We start from the raw sequence: 19,674 nt of genomic DNA on the forward strand, positions 1-19,674 counted from the left end.
AAATTCTGAACTATTCTGTCTCTATGAACTATGCTGACCTAAGAATAAAAATAGATTCACACTTCAGAAGCCTGATTTTCCTCAGGCTGGACACACTAATAGACCTCCCCACAAAACTGCAGGTGCTCACTGTTTCAGGGAGTGGCAGCATTGAGAAAATGAGGCCACAAGACATGGAACCTCTGTATGGTTCAGCTTATTCCTTGAAAGTTTACCCACACCCTCAGCACCTAAACCAAGGACACAAAAGGGCCAGACTGCCAGGCTATGTCACGCTTCGGGGGGGGACAAACATTGGAGTTCTGGCACTGATACAGAAATGTTTATTTAACATTTGGTTAAGCTCATTTTAAATGCTCTTTACAGAAACAAAAGCAGATCAGCAGCCTCATGGAAGCAATCTTCAAACAGCAAAGGAGAAAAGACATCCAATGCATTTGGGAACATTTGGAGATGTTCTGTTAATGGCAGTATTTGCATAGGAAGATGAGCTTCTTGCACTGAGTTTCAGCAGAGCTTTTATTCTGAGCAGACTGTTTGTCTGCCAAGCTGTATCATACATGTGAAAGCCTGTTCCTGCTAAGGGCTCCAGCCTCTGCAACAGGCCCAGTCTGCCCACCTCACTCCAAACAGAATATGTTTTAACAATATTTAGTCTTTAAAAGCAACAAATACAAGGATTTTCCTGGATTAATACACATTTTGGCTTTTAATTATACCAGTGAGCTAATCTGGAAGTTGCAAGTGAGGCTCAAAAGAGGAATACATATAAAAACTTGCTACAAATATTAATTTTCAGTCCTGTCCTGTTGAAGTAAGGTGAAGATCAACAAATCAGGGTCCCTTTGCATGGGAAGAGGCTGGTGGGGAAGACACTTTCCCATCCCAGATGAGTGCATGTGACACTGTGACACTGGATGTGTGCAGCAGGAAGGGACATCCATGCTATCCAGACATCGGGGGGGGGGGGGGGGGGGGAGGGGCTATTGCATCTGTGAGGGAACTGCTGCAATAGGAACACATGGAGTAGGAATACAAGCCTGGCATTGTCAGCAAGAGGGATAAATTTAGACCTAATTTACTGCAGAGTAACTCCAATAAAACACAATCTGTTTTGATACATCCCTGAAGTCATGTCACCACATCAGTTATTTTCTTCACTCCAGCAGAAACTCTTAAGGGAGAAAAGCATATGAAATGCATATGGAGCATACTAGATCTGATGGGTACAAGGGAGCCTGTTTGGAAAATTTGGTCTAGAGAACTATAGTTCAGAGCAGGAAGAGACACAAAGCTGTGAGATACAGAAAAAGACATGTAGGCAAAGGCTGTAAGGCTGCAGGAGTCAACACATAAAAATAGAACTCATACAAATAAATCTCTTCAGATGGAAGTAGGTAAATTGATTTAATTTCAGTCCCTCTGTACTGGAAAACTGTGAATAGATTTATATCAATGAGATTTAATGAACCTGTGAAGGTTTCAAGGTAGAATGTCAGCTGTGACAGAGAGAATGGAAAAAGGAAGGAGATTACTACTAATTTAAAACTTTCACACCATGTATTTGCTCACTCCAATTAATTTAATGGACTAGACAGGTGGCCTGGGAGATTTATCCCTTTATACTGATCTATGGCAACACAGTTTTTCAGTTATTTAACAGAATGAAAACTGTTTTGGAGAGAGAAGAGCTCATGTTACTTTGGGGATGCATATGGACTACACAAGTTTATATGCTTTTGAGAGATGAGAAACTTAAAAAAAAACAATAAAAGGTGTTCACTGAAAAAGTCAACTTTCCATTTGACCTGGGGATAACAGTTATTCTCAACATATGATCTGGAAAATATTCATGAGAGAGAGAGAATTTTCCAAGCCCCTAAATGCAGCCGTTTCCCAGAGGCTTCACAGAAGAACATCAGACTTTTATTTTTAGTTTCTTCTGAACACTGATATAGTATGTGTCTACTTAAGTATTAAAGAGGGAAAAAATGTGTATTCAAGGAGAGGGTATGATTACATCTCCACGTGTTCCCAAATACTGGCACTAGAGTGACTATTTTGAACCCTGCTGTTTGAAGCTGGCCATTCCCTGAAACAATTCAACAGAGATAAGACCTCAAGGAGCACTCCAGGCTCTGTGAAAGAGTTTCAGTATCACAAGTGAGTTTTACAGTAACTTTTCCTAAAGTGGGATCAGAGAACACTCACGTTATCTATTCCACAAGGAGAGCAAAGGGGGTGGCAACCAGATGGGGGTAGTACCACCTACAGCCTGTTACTATTTGAGCAGCATTATGTGGGTATGAGCAAACCAACCGTGCCCTTACATAAGGAAACAGTACCCACTCGGATCTCCCGTAATAGATAGGGTCTTACCTAAAGAAAAATCTCTGTCAGTCTTCTTCTTGTCTATTCCACCTAAATATCCGTTTTCACTGAGAGAGATAATACGCTTGGAAACAGCCCCTGAGCTTGCCAGTTTGCTTCCTCTCTCCTCCTGTACCCTTGACAGCTTCTCCTCATCCACCTCCTCTCCTGAATCTGCACTCTTAATGCTCAAACGTCTCATCCGGGACACCGAATCCACTTCTTTCATCCGCACCAAGCGATCCATGGCAGTCCGGCTCGGTGGAGAAGTCAGTTTGCCTTGAAGTGTCTCTATCACTTTCGAGGTGCTTCTCACTTTCTTTTCCGAATGCTGATAGGCAGCTGACTTGCAAACCAAGTTTTGGTCCTCACCTTGGCTGGGACTTGTAGGTTGTTCAAGAACTTGCTCAGTTGCCAGAGTTTTAGCACCGGTTTCCTGTTGAGTGGTCTGGCGTTCATCAGGGTGTGAAGATCGGCCTCCCACTCTGACAAAGAGAGCACTCTCTGTCCAGCCACACTTTCGCCTGCCTTCATAGGAAACATCCTTTTTTCCTTCTTTGTCACTTACTGTGCTGCCCACTGATGACTCAGAGTCCTGGGCACCATTTACTGGGCCTGAGAGAGGCCCAACCTTGTCATCTGGAAGGAGAGACTCCACTGCTATATCTATGCCTAAAATTCTTGCAGCTCTTGCCTGCAGTGACTCATTCACAGGGATTTCCACTGCATTTGCATTTGAAGAGTGGTCAGAATTGTTAGCACCGGGTCCTGAAGTTACATCAAGTCCCACTGACCTCAGATCTGGCTCAGAGCGCCCTTGGTTCCTCCTTGTTAGTGACAAGCGTGTTATTGAGCCTCTCTCTAATACTGTGTCATTTGTGGGAGTTGCACCTTTGCTCAGTTTAACAAAGTCTAGGTAATTTTGGTCTTCACTCATCTCCTGCAAGACAGGGTTATTGAAAGGATTGCTGTGACATGAATTGTTTGGGCTACTGGACAAAACTTTCTCCAGAGGGCCCACATGCACTGGCTGCTTGTTGGTTCTGCTCTTGGCTTCCCCTGTCCTCATTTCTGTTATCAGACTTCCATCTGCTGGCCCAACTCCTTCACTGCTCCCTCCTGGCTTTGAGAAGCCTTGAGAGCCAATGCAACCCAGCTTGCTGCCATGCTCTATTTCCACACTCCAACTTTCAGACTTACTTTTAACTCTTCCTGACTTAAATGCAGGCACCTCTGGCACAACTGTTCCAAATTTCCCAACACAACTTTCCTCCTGACTCGGCCTCTCATTTCTGGATGCCCTCCTCTGTGTAAAGGCACCTGCCTGCAGAGAAGCAGTAACACTTTCCAACTCATCTTCACTGCTTGTGCTCTCCTCCTGCTCTTGCAGCTCCTTGTTAAAACTTTCTAGCTCACTTATAGCATCCCAGGGACGGCGACTTACAGGCTTCAAGAGGAACTGCCCAAACAGCTCTTTACTGTTGCAGGGAGCACCTGCTTCTCCCTTAACTATATCTCCTTTGGAAAGAAGGCCATTTTCCCTCTCCTGGGCAGGCACAGGCTGGCTCTGATGGGCTTTTGGGGAGTGAGCCTGAAGGACTGAGGTGGCAGTCCTGGAAAATGCACTGTTGCTAGACTGGTTGAGGTACATCTGACCCTTCATGCCATAAGCATTCTGTCTGCAGATTCTCTCATCAGGCTCTGCCTGTTTAGACCCTATCACAGATACCATACACCCTGGGAGCTTTGGAGACAGTTGGTTACTATTGGGCTGCTCAGGCTTTGTACCATGGAAAAACTGTGGGCTTTTAGGTTCTTCAGAGAAACTTGTCTGTGTCTGCTGGTCTTTGTACTGATCACCTGGCCAGGAGCCAGAGTATTTGAGCTCTCCGTGTTTTGTAGGCTGAATAAATCTGAGGTCATTCATTTGTTTGAACTCTTCTGGTCTCCACAACTCTTGTTTTTGTAACTCATTTTTATTGGTCATGCTTCCTGTAAGAGCTTGTAACTCCAAGTCTGTTGAAGACATACTTAAGAGACTTTGTTCTTGCAAAGCCCCATTGTTATCAAACCCGTTCTTATCAGGGCTCTGGGTTATGTTGTTGTTCCTATCTGTATCTGGCAGATTGGATTCTGATTTCACTGGGATAGAGACCAAACAAAATATAGTTTCATTCATTTTTTTCTTTGAACTCTTTTTGCTCTGCATCCCAGTTCCAGGTTCAAACTTTTTCACTTTTGTAACAGTCTCACAGGTGCTGTCCATATGTGAATTTGTTACAGAAAGTTTGCCTTTTGTGCACTCTGTGCTGGTTTTGTTATGGGGGCTGTGATTAGTTGTGCTACAACTATCTCTTTGGTCCGGCAAGGCACAATTTCCCTGATCTCGGATGGATGGTGCCAACCATCTGCTGCTGTGGGTGGAGCTTTCGGAAGTTCTTTCTCCCTTTGCAGAACTGGGCAAGTTAGATGCATCCAAGAAGGCACTGTTGTACTGTACTTCAAGATCTCTCTCTTGCAAAGCACCAGAACTGGGACTGGATGCATTCTCAGTGTATTTACTGTTGTCCTGCAGACCTTCCGGTGGTGCAATTTTAATGTGTCGTATCCGAGGATCATCAAAGGGAATATACTGAACAGAACGCAGGTAGTCAGCAGGACGCCTCACATGGCTTTGCTTCCCATGAGTAAGATGGTTGTCTTTGCAAGGGCCACCCCCTGCTTCAAAGGTATTCACAGCTGGTCGTTGGCAGGGGACAGCCTGCTCCACAGGGCCCTGCTGGTTGCTGCTGGCATACGCCTCGTTGTTAGGCACTTCATTGAGGGGACGTGGGGTCAAGTTTTGGTGAGATGGGGATTTGTAGGATGGAGGAGGTACATAGACTGGGGGCTCCAAACCAGGGTCTTGAATGCAAACATCTTGCCTTGGCTCATTAGCTTTGGCTAAGTAGGGGACGGATTCATCTTTCTGGTAGTGGTCCTGGAAACCCACGGTTTCTGCAGGTGCCCTTGTCTGCCGCTGCAGTTCGTAGGATGGAGGCTTCAGAGGTCTCCCATACTTGGGTTTCACAAGGGGAAGGAAATGGCCTCCCGTTTCATGGTGCTTGGCTGGTTCCACACTCAGTCTATTTGAGGGATACGAGGGGCCTTTAGTTACAGTGAGTGAGTTGTTGCTGTTGGTCAGGGCAGGCATTTCCACACACCTCATACTCTCTGGTGAAAGGACCCTGGGCAAGGACTGCGATTTTCCCTTGTGGGTGCTCAGTACATTGTCTCCCAGGGTCAGTGAATACAGCTCGTGAAGCAGTTTCTCCCTGTCACCCTCAGACATTTGCCTCCCTACCTTTTTCGGCTGGTTCCAGCTTTCCATTCCCAGACTTTGCCATTTGCAGTCGCCGGGCGCTTCGCAGTTCTCCTGCAAGCCACTTCTTCTGACATACCCTGGACCCATCCCCACCTGCAGGTGACTCTCCCTGGGCTGCTGGGGTGTCCCTGGGGCTGCAGCCAGGCCTTTCATTTCCATGCAGCCTTTCTGGGAATAGCCCAGGAGCACACTGAAATCCTGTCCTCGTCTTCTCCAGTAGGCAAGATCTTTATCAGTCTTGGGCTGGGAAGACCATGCTAATTGAGGCCTGTCATAAACCCTGAAAAAGAAAGGCAGCATCACAGGCAGTTTGTACAGATTCCCCTTTCTTTCCCTTATGGGTAAGACCATTAGGAGGTTAAATGTTGAGTTATGGCAATGGGGTTTGTGTGACCTATTCGCAATGAGATGACTGAATTATTTTAACGAGAGGACTTAAAAGGCAGTCATTAACATGAGTAAAAGAAGGGAGTGATGCCTCTCTTGGCATGTTGTTAGCTATGCAAAGCTGTTAGAAACAAAGGCACACAGTTATGTGATGTGCAAACATGCACAGCCCTTCTCCATGAACACCAGAAAATCAGTAACAATTGTGTTGAACTTACTTTTCTACTCTGCAATATCCAAACCATCAAGGAGACTACCATGGTACACAAGCTTAACAGGAATCCAAAGTTAAAAAGGAGAGGTAGGCAGAATAGGCAGGGACTATTTCATAACATATATTTTGTGAGAAGCATGATTTGCATCCTAGTACAAGAGCTGAAATTTAATATGGCATTTCCAACGTTGATTCTAATTCATCTTTCAAAGGGAACAAATTTCTTCAAAGCTCTTTGGATGAAATGATGCATGCTCCAACAATGGTAATATATCAGTACAGTTCTGAATAAGATGGAACCAACATTTGAAATCTAAAATACCTCAAAAGAAATATAACACTGCTAAAGAAAAGAGGGATTAACTCCAGCAATCTATTACTGCAACATGAAAGACGTTGGACATTTTAGTGTGCATTAGAAATTCAGAACACAGATTTACATGAACAGAATAGGCTCTTTGTGTGCTCTGAACAGACTGTAAAGTATTTAATATATTACTGCTGAACAAAATTGGGACCATTCCATATCAATAATTAATCTTCTACTTGAACTGTGTTTGCTGTTCTTGTACCTAAGGTGTCCAACAATATAACTGCCTTTACACTATGTAGCTATCACCAGCACAAGACTTCAAAGAAAAATCAAAATTGACAGAAACAGGACAAGTATGTAGATAGAACCCAAGAATTTATTTCTCTTCCCTCCACCCCAAGGTATATAAACAGTGTCATCTGGCTCTTTCTCACTAAAAACAATGATCTATTCAAATAGTAGTTTGTGAAGACAATAATACAGTTCAAAACTTGGAATGAAAACTGAGCAATCCAGGTCCACAGCAATTTTCTTGTGTGTACATTAACTTCTCCTATGATTATAAAAGTTTAAAAACCAAACTGGGATAAGGAGCATCTTGTTCAGATTAATTCAACTGGATTAAGGCTTAACATCTGAACAAACTGTTCTGACTCTGAAGTACAAAGGACAGTTCAATCACTGAACCCCAGGAAGTAATAGATGTCTTTATTAATCAATGATATATAACAGGACACCTCCTATATTGGAATTTAATTGCAATAATGACAAACATTTCCATGCACCTCTGCATGTGGAAACTGAACAAATGCTGTGTTCTCCTGAGGTTATCAAATCTTCCTTTTCATTGCATCCCTATGCTGCTTTGTATCTGCATTTACAAAACAAGGGAGGAAACAGGGTTTAGCAATAGTGACGAGGGAATATACAGATTGCTCTTTCTGTTTCATTATAATCATCATCATAAAAGGATCTACAGAAAATGCAGAAAAAACAGAGTCACAGATTCCAAGATCATCAGACTCTGTTATGATTATTCAGTTTGACATCTTGCTCGGTGCAGGCCATCAGACTTCCCTGAGATGATTCCTGCTTCAGTGGTAGCAAGTCTTTTGGAAAAGCATCTAAAAATCTTTATCTTTACATTTCCAGAGACGCTGTTGCAAAGCTTAATTCACCATTAAAAAACCCCAAACCAAAGTAATCTCAAATTCTTATCAACTCAACTATAAAAACACTGGGGAAGGAGGTATGGTAGACAACAATAGTGAGATTTGCAACAATCCAACTAACAGCACAGGAATGGAACTGGCTGGCTGTTTAAAGGATTTAATAGGAAATCAGGAATAGGGAAGGAAGCATTACTCGACTCCTTCCTAGGAAACCACTAAAACAGAAGAGTTTTATTTAGTTGTTTGTTTTTTTTTTTTAAACAAACAAAATCCAAGCTCAGACATTAATTAAAGTAAATTAGCCCTAAAGTAGGGCAGCTTCAGTTACAGAAGGGAAGTTCCTCCATTTATTAAAAGCTGTTTAAAAGATTAGATTTATTTTTAAAGATTAATAACTGGGCTCTGGTCATATATTTCTGAACATGATACAAACCACTGTGACCTACACTATGTCATCATTGCAATGCGAGTGTAGAAAAGACACTTAAAAGGAGGTATTTAGAGGCATTTTAAACCTGATCTTTTCTGCTATCTGTTCACAAGGAGGACACTATCATCTCTGGCTCAGGTGGTTAACGTAGAGGTGGTTACAGAGTCTGTATTGTGGGCTCCACAAGACTCCAGCTTAGCTCCAGCCTGAAGACTCTTCTCTCCCAAGGATGGAGAACAGCACCTGCATACAGCAGGCATGGCAGACAGGCAGAAGGCAGTGAGGCAGTAAAGCACATCCACACCTCATGTGGCCACGAAGGCAGCAGAGAGTACCTCCTTCCAGGATATATATGACACTTTTGGGTCTTGCAGTCAATGAAGTGGTGGGAAGGAAGAACACCCCAAAGCTACCCCAAATTTAAAATGCTTCACTTCAGCTTCAGCAATGCCACACTTCTGGATGGTCAATACAGTCAGGTTGCAGTCTTTGCATCCATGAGGTATTACAAATTAAGAGACCATACTGTGTCTTAGCAGCAGTGCAATTTGTCTCACTCCACAATGCACACTCAGAGACAGCAGCTTGCAAGTGCGTCCCAGCTGGGAGGGGTGCCAAGGATGAATCAGTCCCATGGGACCAACTGGGAAAATTTAAATGCCAGGGACAGAGGGGTCCCATGGGACCAAGGAGGTAGATAAAACATTATGAACTCCTTCCTAACATGCCTGATTTTAATAAATATTACATGTGCTGTCATAAAGTGCTTTGAACTGATTTGATATAAAATCAATCCAATGCAAACTGTTTTAAAAATCCAAACTATTGATAGCTGCTATGAAATTTAGGCCTTCGCAAGAAGTGAGGCAATCAGTCAACACTGTGCTGGCTGCATGACTGCATTTCACAGAGCTGCCACTCTCAAAGCAATGGGTTGAAGCTGCCCAGTTCCCAGGGCAGTGGGCACTGGACCAGCACAACCTTGCGTGATGCACATAGAGGTGCCAGAAGTGAAGGAGTATGGCACAGACTTTGAAGTCAAAAACCCTGCAGAAAGTGGCCACTGCAGGGCCATCTAGGGAGTTCCTGTCCCTGTTTCTGGCTGCCAGTTACAGGCACCCAGTAGCTCAGGGTGTGTGAGCTGCAGGCATTGGGGCAGACTCTGTTCCCAATGAGGAGGCACTGTTAAGAAATGTTCAGGATTTGGCAGCAAGAGAGGAATATTTTCAGAGGGCTGTTCTGGACACTGGCAGCTTCTGTTCTGTTTTGAGAACTTATCCTCACATACACACTTTTGACACCCAGCACTGGCAAACACCAGGACACTGCTCTAATTTTAAAGTAGGTGTTCTTATAAATGATGTTATATACTTATCTCTAGATTTGTGATCTACCAACAAAGTTTTCCCCACACAAATAGCCAAGCATAGTGCCTCTTCTTTCCACCCAGAAGAGAAAGAGGAGGCTTCTCTGAACCCTCTCATCTCCACTAATAGGGTCAACTTTCCCACTTCTTTTGCCTCATCTACTCTTTCAAAACTTCACTCTGTGGCCTGCTAATGCTCAGTTAAGCAAGCACAGACAGAACAGCCCTCCTGCCATCTGCTCCCCCACCTTTTGCCTGAAAAACAGTGGGATGGAGCAAAACATCACGTCCCTGCTCTGCTGGGCCCTTACTCCCTCCTTGCAAGCAGCAGCAGCGGGAAGTGATCTGTACCCACAGACACCTCTCTGCTCCTCCTCAGTAAGGTTTGATCTGCAGAACAATCCCAATGGGTGTAGACAACAGCATCATTCCCTCTGTCATGAAGAACTCTGAGCCCTGCACACCCATTTGTGAAGGCAGGAACGAGGTGGGCAATGTTACTTACTTCTGTGGTGTTTGGAGGGCAACTAATGCCTCCTCTGCATCAGTGGTCTGAGCAAGGATGTGGTGTGGATAATTCCTGAGGAGCTGAGGAGCCTGAGTCATGCTCCACCTTGCCATGGAGCTGGTCAAGCTCTGTGAAGGCAGCTGGGACACACACTGCCTTGTCCGGGCCTCTCCTGCCACTGTGCTGCACTGGGAAGGCAGCATCAGAAGATGGCCGCAGGAAGCCTGAGATGCCCCAAAATCAGTGTGGTTGTCTTCTCTTCAGGCCCAAATGGTCCCTAAGTCCACAGCAGACAGTTTTTGTCCCAGCCTGAGAACCAGGAACCAATCTATTTCCTGGGACAGTCCAGAAACCAGACAGCAAAATCAAAGTTCACTAGGGCCTGGCCTCAACAGGCTAGAACACCCCAAAGGGGCCCTGACAAAACGCCTCTGTCTTCTTCCTTACAGCGGCTCATGCTTGTGTGGCAGCCCTGAGCCTCAGGTGCTCCTCCAAGGCATGGGAGTGGGTCTGGAGGGGGACTGTCACCCTGCTGTCACCCAGCAGCCAAAACACAGGTGGTCCAGCACTGCAGGTGCAGAGAGCTCTCCTGGCTCTGTCCCAGACAGCTGCTCCTCCCTTCCTGTACCAGAGGGACAGCGGCCATGTTGCGCTCTGCACCAGAGCTACTCTGCACACCCCGGAGTACAAGGATGGCTCACACAAAGCTTTTCCCTTGTTCATAGCTGCTAGTGCCTAGCAAGAATTGTCAATTGCCAGTTCCCTCCACTGGGAACTGGAGTTTCTGCTTTACCAATAATAGCAAAAAGAGACTTCTATTTTTGTAGAAGTGTGACAAAGCCATTTCCAGGTCTGTGTTTCCTATTTTGTGGGAATAATATATAACTATAATAAATAGTATATAAAATAATAGTATAATAAATAAATATATAACTATAATAAATATATAACTATACTGTAGATGGGCAGGTTTCACCCCTTGCATTTTGAGATGCATTTACATGTTGTGTACTTTGCTCTCTAGAAGGGATGGTTCCATGTGGAACCTTCACTGTAGCTGGGACTTGCTGCCCTAGGACTATTTTACAGGGCTTACATCTCTTCCCAACGGTTATCCTTGCTCACAAGCATGAGCCATTCCTACTCCAGGCAGACAGGATTGCAAGGGGAAGAAATCTGAAGGGAAAGAGTAGATGAGCCCAGCAGTCAGAGGACACTTGCCTTTGCCACATGTAGTTACTGAAGGTCTACCTAAGAGGGCAACCTCTCAAGGCTGTTCTGCCCTGCTTTCATTTTCAAGCCCGTTCAGCAGGAGGAAGGGGCTTTTCCTTGTAAACCATCGTCACACTTGGGCTGGCTTCCAGTCCTGCTCTAGCCCCTTTCCTTTGTTCATCTGCAGCACTCAAATAGCCACAGAACAATGGCCGAGCTGTGGTGTGTACACACAGCTCTTCCTGCCCGGCCCCAGCACGCACGTACTCTGTCTTAAGTAAGCCATGGGTGTACAAGCAGGTTTGATGGAGTGACGACAAGAGCTTCTACTGGCTTTGAGCTGTTTTAAAAAGAAACACAAGGAATCATCTCATGTTTACTTCACAAGAGTGGCCTTAAAGAACCACAAAAGTCCTCAGTGCATGTAGGATCACCCAGTGAGAGATGTACACGACTGTATCTACAGCAAAACCCAGGACATGTACATGGCAGAAGCTCTGTTCAGTTTTCCAAGACTAAAGAAAATAACTTCTTCCCCTTTTTTTATTTTACTGTACTTGGACTGAAGTTTTCTAAGCTCATCAGAAAGACCTTTCAGATTCAAACCATATTAGTAAATTAAATTTTCCCAGACTTTGGCCACCTCCCATCACACCGACATTCTCAAAGGCCTCACTCTAGATGAAAAATGAACAGATGTGCCACTGCTTTGTGCGGGTTTACTGTGCATGGAAATGGTCTCTAGTATGGGAGCAGGAAAAGATCATAGGAAGGTGGTCTCAAGGGTTAGAATCATGCTTAGTTATCCATCAAGACCAAAAGGAATAGAAAGCAAAGCCATGGCATGATGCTGAAACTTACCCCCCTTCTGAAGTATGAAAAGTGGACAAACCCTGAAGGCCATGGTGGTAACCAGGACCTGCTTGCCTCCCTTGGCTCCCATGGCTGCTTTCAGTGCTGCTCGAGTTGGTTTTTACTAGAGGTTTCTTGCTGTAAGCTCCAGCTCTTGATTCTGCCTCAAACCCATTCAGCGTTCTCTGAGCGGATCTGTTCCCCGCGATTTCTTGCCGGTATCCATCATATCTGTTCTCATATGAAACAGGGGGATTTTTTGTCAATTTGTATCCATGAGAAATCAGAAGGTCCTCGACACTGAACATATTGTGCTGGTTTCACTCACAGCTGTGCCATCAGAAAGCTCTTCCTAGCAGGACCCATCACTGGAAAACAAAACCAAACAGAAGGCCACTTCAAACAAGGTAAGATATCTTGTATCAGCTGGTAGGCTGCTGAAGCTAAAAATCTTATCCCCCGGCCTCAGTCTTCCACCCTTATAATAAAACAGATGAAGCAAAGTGCATGCAGATGCTGATGAATCATGTGCTGACCTTCCCCAGACAATACACCTCCATGTGCTCAGCCAACCAGCAGATGCTGCACTGCTGCTGACTCAGTCCATTTCACTGTAGAATTCACTGGTGATTGCAGCATTCATATTTCACTGTGATCTCAAAAAAATCTTTGCCTTACCTAGAGGTAAGGCCACAACTTGAATCTCCCATTTCCTTAAAAAACAATTTTTCTCCTGTTATGAAGTTGCTGCAGGAGGAAAGAGTGGAGTACAGGGCAATATGCCTCTCCCTATAGCTCTGTATATTCCAATTAAGAAAGAAATATTCATATGAACAAGGGAAAAATATGCATGGGAACAAAAATGGATTATGAAACTACATAAGAAAACCAGGTAATGTCATGCAATAGTCAAGCTAAACAGTTCTTTTTACAGATTACTTTCTTTTTGACCTGCATTGGCCTGCTGGAAATCAGTAAACTTCAACTACAATAATACAAAACCTAGGATTTCAACTATGCTTTATTTTTATAGCACACTTCATCTGTGTAAAATGACTGGAAACAACCTGAGATGCCCATGTCTATTGCAACTCAATGATTTCCAAGATAAGGGACAGTCAAGATTTTTCTTCCCAGTGAACACCCTCAGTTCTGCACTGACTTAAGTAAAGATCCAGCAAACTGAATTAGTTGACCGGAACTGATCTCTATTGTCTATACCATTCTCACAGCTTATTATGGCAATTACAGAATTCCCATTCTTCCAGAGTTCTAAAACAAGTAGAAGATAATATATATTGTTGTGCACAACAGATTCATTCTGATACGTCCTTCCTTGCTTGAACCATGTGAAAAAAACATTTTTTTAAAAAGGTGGATAAAAAAGAAGTGAAACACATAGAAAGGTTTGTTATGTAAAACATAGAACACTCAAGATGATTTTCCTGCATTAAGACTTAATTTAACATGCTTGGTGAGCCCTGTGTGTCCTTAGCAGCAGCAAGCCTACCTGAGGGACAGGGGCCCAGCATTGGCAGTGAGATCATCTCTGGAAATATCATGACAAGCAAGTGCATTTTATATACTGGTCTCCAATGCTCTTCTTGGGCAAGAAGAAAGGGAGAACTCTGTTTCCTGTTGTTTACAATAATTTACATGAGGTGGAACAACTACCAAGATGGCTGCTGCACGTTTATTAGTACTAAATCTCTCAGGCTACATACACACAAAAGTTGATGGGTTGGCTTAGAATATAAACCAGTTTCTGTGGTGCAGCACCCCATATATTATGGCCACTTTTTTGCCTATTCAGTGCCCCATCCATTTTCTGCTCCCGCCCTGTCTCCTGGATGCTCTGCAGACTGTGGAGCCAGTCCAGCCAGAAGCTCAGGACCAGCCTGGTGGGGCAGCTCCTGGGCATGCAGGGACCTCTCAGCCCCTCTGCACTGTAACCACAGCAGCCATGGTACTTGCCCGAGGTCAGCCTGCAGTGTGGAAAAATATGCACAATTTTATGCAGAGCCACAATTTAACTGGTAACTTGGAACGCTGCAGAAGTGGCTTTTCAGCCTGAGAGCCTGCTGAGCATTTAAACCGGTTTGTCTCTAGAGCTTAATAAATCTCTTCCCTTTTCACACATGTAATACTACACACCCTTTAAAAACAGAGAAATAAAGCTCTGTGCCGAAGATATTTTAGGAGTATCCCTTGCTAGAACAGAACTCAAAATTCCCAGTGATTGCTCTGAGTAAGCAAGCCAGAAGTAAGTACAAGGAGGCAGAAAGCAGGGAGGAGCAGGACCCTTCCCTCTTGGAAGGAAGGGAAGGCTTTAGAGATTATTTTTGAATGCTGACCTAAAAGGCTGATTTTCCATCCACCCACCACCCTGGATGGTGCAAGGAGCCAGGTACCAGCAGAGCAAGGGGAACAGCTGGCTGCTAGAGCTGCTCAGCCTGACAAGAGAAAGATCCAATGTGACTACCATAAACAGCAGAAAGCCCATCAAAATGCTTGCAGGTGCAAGGAAGAAATGTGCTCTTCCTGCTATTATTGTCAGACTGGCTTGGAGAGCAGCTTAACCCTCTCTCTGCTGCCTGCTGCAGCCATGGTGCCATATCAAAGAGGCAAAGGCAACTGGGCAAGAAATCTCAGCCTGTGGGGTTTACTCTGATCCTCCTTTTGGCACCGGTGGTGAGGAGCAGCGGGGTGGAAATGCACCATGAGGAACTGGTGCAACTGTCTCCTCTGGCTCTGCAAACTTACCACGTCTGGAAGGGAAAACCCTGCAGTGCTATGGGAGGTGGGAAGGCCCATCTGGGAGCAGGATGCTATCACTGAGACCATCACAGCTCCACAGTGGGAACAAACAAGGTGGAGAAGCACGGACCTCTTTGCCTGACACAGTGCCCTCAGCACCAAGCTCCTGAAGAGCTTCCCCCAGACTCACAATTTGGAGAAATGCTCTGTCCCACAGCACAAGCTCCCAGGAGCTGGTGGCAGTGGTGGTGGGTGGCTGCTAGCTGGGACACTGTCAAGACACGTGCCTCGAAGGGCTGCACAGAAGTCATGGGGAGGTACTGTCCCCCCACATCAAGACTGGCCAGGGGCAGAGAAGCTGGAAGCCCTGCCTGAGCAAGGCCTGCAGAACATCAACCATGTCATCACCCGAAGTCCACAAAGATGCTGGCCAGCTTTCCAAACCTAGCTGCAGTGCTAGGATGATCTCCTCACCCTCCTTTAGATAAATACATCCAAAAAATTAAATCAAAGGAATTGGATTGGCAGGAGTAACAAAACTTGCTGCAGTGCTGTCTTGTGAATAATCATCTGTCAGACTGGGCCAAAGAGTAAAGACTGTACAGAGCTTCTAATTTGAGGGCAGATTAACAACGCTGGAAAACAGTTTGTTTTTCCAGTGCTCATTTGTCTTGTTTGCCAATGACATCAGTGCTTTCTGATAGGGTTTGCTTCCTGAGGATGCCTGCTATCTTGCCAGCGTTTCCGACTTGTCCCCGTCAGCCGGTACCGTTCTGCATTACCCTGGAAACAGGGGCCAAGCTTTTCTCTGGAAACTTCTCAGCAGCACTCTCAGATGCAAAGAAACAAGTGCAAGATGAACGGCGGAAATCGGCATCAGCCCCCATCTACATGGACACAATGGGAACTCACAGCCTTGGCAAGAGGACACAATGGGACCACCAGATGGAAACGTCATCAGAGCACCTCAGCTTGGGGTCCAAAATTGGGAATCTCATTCCTTCTTTGAGAAAAGCCCAAAATACTCCTGAAAGACACCCTGAAGAAATATGGTGCTAGAATTTCTTCTGGGATCCTTCTGGAACCCATTCTCAGTGGAGGAAATGCAGTTGTTTCTGTTGATAGCCTGCCTTTACCTGCAGTTTTTTCAGTGGCAGGGACTTCCCAAACCTTATTATTTTGGAGGGACACCACCACTACCTGTACAATGACTGGTACCAGCCATGACGAAGGCCGACACTTGTAGCAGTGGCACCTCCTACCTCCATGCTCTGAAATGGCTTGCACACAATTGAATCCTCCCTGCACGGTGCTTCAAGCAGCCCACCAGCACGCTCCTTCCTCAGCTCTAATTCCAGAGAGTATTCTGGCACAGCACCTATGTGTTGGGTGGGAGACCAGAAATGACTGAAAATTTGGCCTTGGCTACTCTCTGTTACATCTCTCCTGCTTTCCACTACTTGAAATAAAATGGAAGGTGTCAACCCTTTAACTGTTTGATTATGACCCCTGAAGCCCTTCTTGTCCATGATGCTCCCTGTTGACCTCTACAGAACTATTTTAAACATTTTTTGTATTTTAAACATTTTAAACATTTTCTAAGATTGAATCTGTATAACTTTAAAGAAAACGTGGAAAGAACATGATTCATACTGTAAAACGAAGCATTCAAACATCATGAACTGCCAAAATTAAGGCACCCTGCATGGACACAAGAGCTGCTGCAGTCTGTAATTACATGACTTCAGGCTACTGAATTCTGCAGGACTTCTGCCTCGGTTGATGTACAGCCTAGGTAAGGCTAGTCTGGTCTGCCCCGGCTTTATCTATAGCAGCTATCCAAACATTGTTCTGATGACTGAGTTACTAACAGGCATCTGAATTACAAAACATATTATCTAGATGGGTCACACATTAAACCAGCGTATCTTCACTCACATCTGGGTGACATTACTCTCATTACATATCAGACATGTGCCAGACAGAAGTATTTATGCAGCCACAGTAAAGTGAAAGCAGTGCTCTCCATTCTAGGTGCTCAGTCTGAAGTGCCTACAACCTGTTTTTTTAAAGCACTAAGCCTTAAAAGTGAACTAGATACATTCAAAGCAAGTGCTGCATCAACCTAGTGCTCCTGCACCTCAGCTGAGGGGTGGCAAGCTGGGAAGAGAAGATGACATGGGAAGAGCCAAATAACTGGTTGCAGTAACTTGTCTACTCCATCTCTCTGGCCACCTAATCCAATACCAACACTTTTGTACAGACAGCCCTGTATCCCACTCATCTCTGTTAACTCCTCACCACCATGCCCCCCTGTGCCCTCATTTCCCACGGCCCAGCCCTGCCATTACCACCCCCATTGCCACCTACTTCTTGCCACCCCGGAATCCCTTCCCTGCCTTCCCACCTCTTGGTCCCACCAGTCCAGCCACTCCTCCCATGCAGCCCACCACCACGTAGCCCACCAACCTGCCCTTCTGCACCCCTTACAGCTTCTCCTGACCAGTCCTCAGCTTGCATCTCTTGCAGGGAGTGGTGATGGATGTGGGGGGAAAGTCTTCAGAAAATGGAGCGGCTCGAATCGGAGACGAGACTGCTGAGAACATGCGCAGACGTTTCCCAGCCTTGTCACCATAGATCCTGTTCCTGAACATGATGGCACTGCAGCTCTCAGTCAAACAGCTGGAGGATTTCTTTTCTTTCCCTTTTTTAATGTGGGCAAAACAATATTCCTTCTCTTCTCCATCCTCCCCCCCCCCTGCTTTTTTTTTCCTTGGAAATGGTTGAATTGGTTTAGCTGAAGATATTAAAATTAATTTAGCCTGAGAGACACAACCTGAAAGTCTGTGATCAAGTGATAAAAGCCTGACAGACTACAGCAATGGAAAACAGGTTCTTGTAGAAGAAGTTTTAATACCAGATGGTACTACTTGCTCAGCCTAAATATAACCCTGAGCTACATCCCAGGAGAATACCTAAGTCTTTGGCCATTGTAACTGCTCCTGTTTCCTCTCTCTGGTTTTGCATGTATGCATATGAGACAGTTTATCAAAAACAAACACATGAAATTAAGCTTTTACCTTGATAATTTCATCTATTTTTGGGACAATAAAATCAGATGGGACCATAAACAGAAGACTGCTGTGTCTGCAGCAGACCCGGCACACTGTGCCCCTGCCCTCTGCTGTGGAAACAACCATCACAACATTCACTGACTTGCAGAAACATGCTCCATTGGGAAAGATAAAATTCATGGGCTTGGAGAGCCTTCAACAGTAATGTTCACTGTGATCAAATATTAGCTATTTAACACAAAGATAGTCTAAAACATAAGAAAAAGAGGTCAGAGAATATTAATATAATTTTAATGTGTTTGACTCGGCAGGGCTTAATTAAGCATAGGCTAGGAGTAAGGAAAGAGTAGGGAACTAGCCTCCAAACCATGAGTAAATACCTCCTAGAAATTTTCAAAGAATGGGTGAAGTGCAAATGTACAATCTAACTTCAAACAAAAGAGGGAAGGAGACAGATCTGAGGTATCGTAGACCAAACATCACGGCTTTGATATCGACTCAGACAGATTATTATTCAACCCACTTATAGCAGGTGTGGATTTATCCCTCCTGTGGAGCAGGAGGGAGCAAGTGTGCGATCCAGGAGGAGCAGTGGCATTTCCAGCTCCCTGCTCCCCGCTCTGCGTTGCAGCTGCATCTACTCCCACATAATAAAATCATGAGAAAACAGAAAACACAGACTTGTCAAAAACAAATTAAGACTAATCAATTTAATTTTCTTCTTTGACAGAGTTGGGAGCATAGCGACTAGGGAGGAAAAACAGTAGAAGTCACACATCAGAATGAGGAAAGCTTTTGATGGAAGCATGTGATAGTCTTATATGCAAATCTGGTGAACATAATTTGAGTATACAAATGTTTCAAATCTGTACTCAAGGACTAGTTAGCAGCCTCAACGTCAACCTGAAAAGACACATAAGGGCTGTGCCTGGGGACTTGCTCTATTCAGTATTTCCATTAATGACTTGTAAATCAGAATAAAGATTACAATTACAAATCTGTAGGGAGTGCTGTGAGCATTTCCAGGGATTACAATTAGAATAAAATCTTAATAAATTAGAGATGTAGTCTGAAATGAATGACTGAGATTCAATACAGGCAGGTGTAAAGCACCACACTGAAGAAGAAGGATGCAATTCAAAAGTGCAAAATGGACCAGCATGGCAAAAGAGTCTCTGGGGTTAGAGGTACAAAGACAGAATACACCAGGAGTGGTGAATGGCTTGGTACACACAGGCAAATATACCTGGAGATTCACTACGAGTATTGCATGTAAGGCTCATTATCCCTTTCTGCTCTGTGCCCAGTTTTGGGTCCTACTTCAAGCAAGATGCTGCTCCCTGTCACTTGTTTACAAGGATGATAGAAGTTTAGGAAGTGTGACCGCTGGGGAAGAGGGTAAAAAAGTGGTCTTGTTTAGTTGAAAGAAAAGGGAGGAGGAACATGGGTGAGAGAATGAGAGATGCTAACAAGTTCTAAATATGTCAGGCTACTAAAAGGCAGTGATCATCTTCTCCTCCTCCCTGTGGATGTAGAAAACTGAAGGGACTGGCTTAGCACACAGCAGAGATTTGGGTTTGGTATAAGGAGGAACTGTCGAGGCGTGATGATAGTGAACTGCTGTTTACACTGTGAGGCTGTGAATCTGCATCAAT

The 19,674-nt window shown here is 44.7% G+C and overlaps 1 protein-coding gene across 4 annotated transcripts in view; it reads right to left on the reverse strand.

The window, feature by feature from the left end:
* JCAD (junctional cadherin 5 associated) overlaps positions 1-19,674 on the reverse strand; it is a 64,385-nt gene that overhangs the window by 7,238 nt on the left and 37,473 nt on the right. For 2 of the 4 annotated variants that reach the window (XM_071734929.1, XM_071734928.1), the window contains exons 2-3: positions 12,198-12,556; positions 2,380-6,014 (exon numbers count right to left, since the gene is read on the reverse strand). In XM_071734929.1, coding sequence (XP_071591030.1) covers positions 2,380-6,014; positions 12,198-12,496 — 3,934 coding nt within the window. In that variant the 5' untranslated portion in view covers positions 12,497-12,556. Of the gene's footprint in view, positions 1-306; positions 6,015-12,197; positions 12,557-19,674 lie in introns of those variants that run through there. The other 2 variants (XM_071734927.1, XM_071734926.1) reach the window with 1 other exon arrangement.

This window comes from Heliangelus exortis, chromosome 2, assembly GCF_036169615.1.
Source record: "Heliangelus exortis chromosome 2, bHelExo1.hap1, whole genome shotgun sequence".
NCBI lineage: Eukaryota > Metazoa > Chordata > Aves > Apodiformes > Trochilidae > Heliangelus > Heliangelus exortis.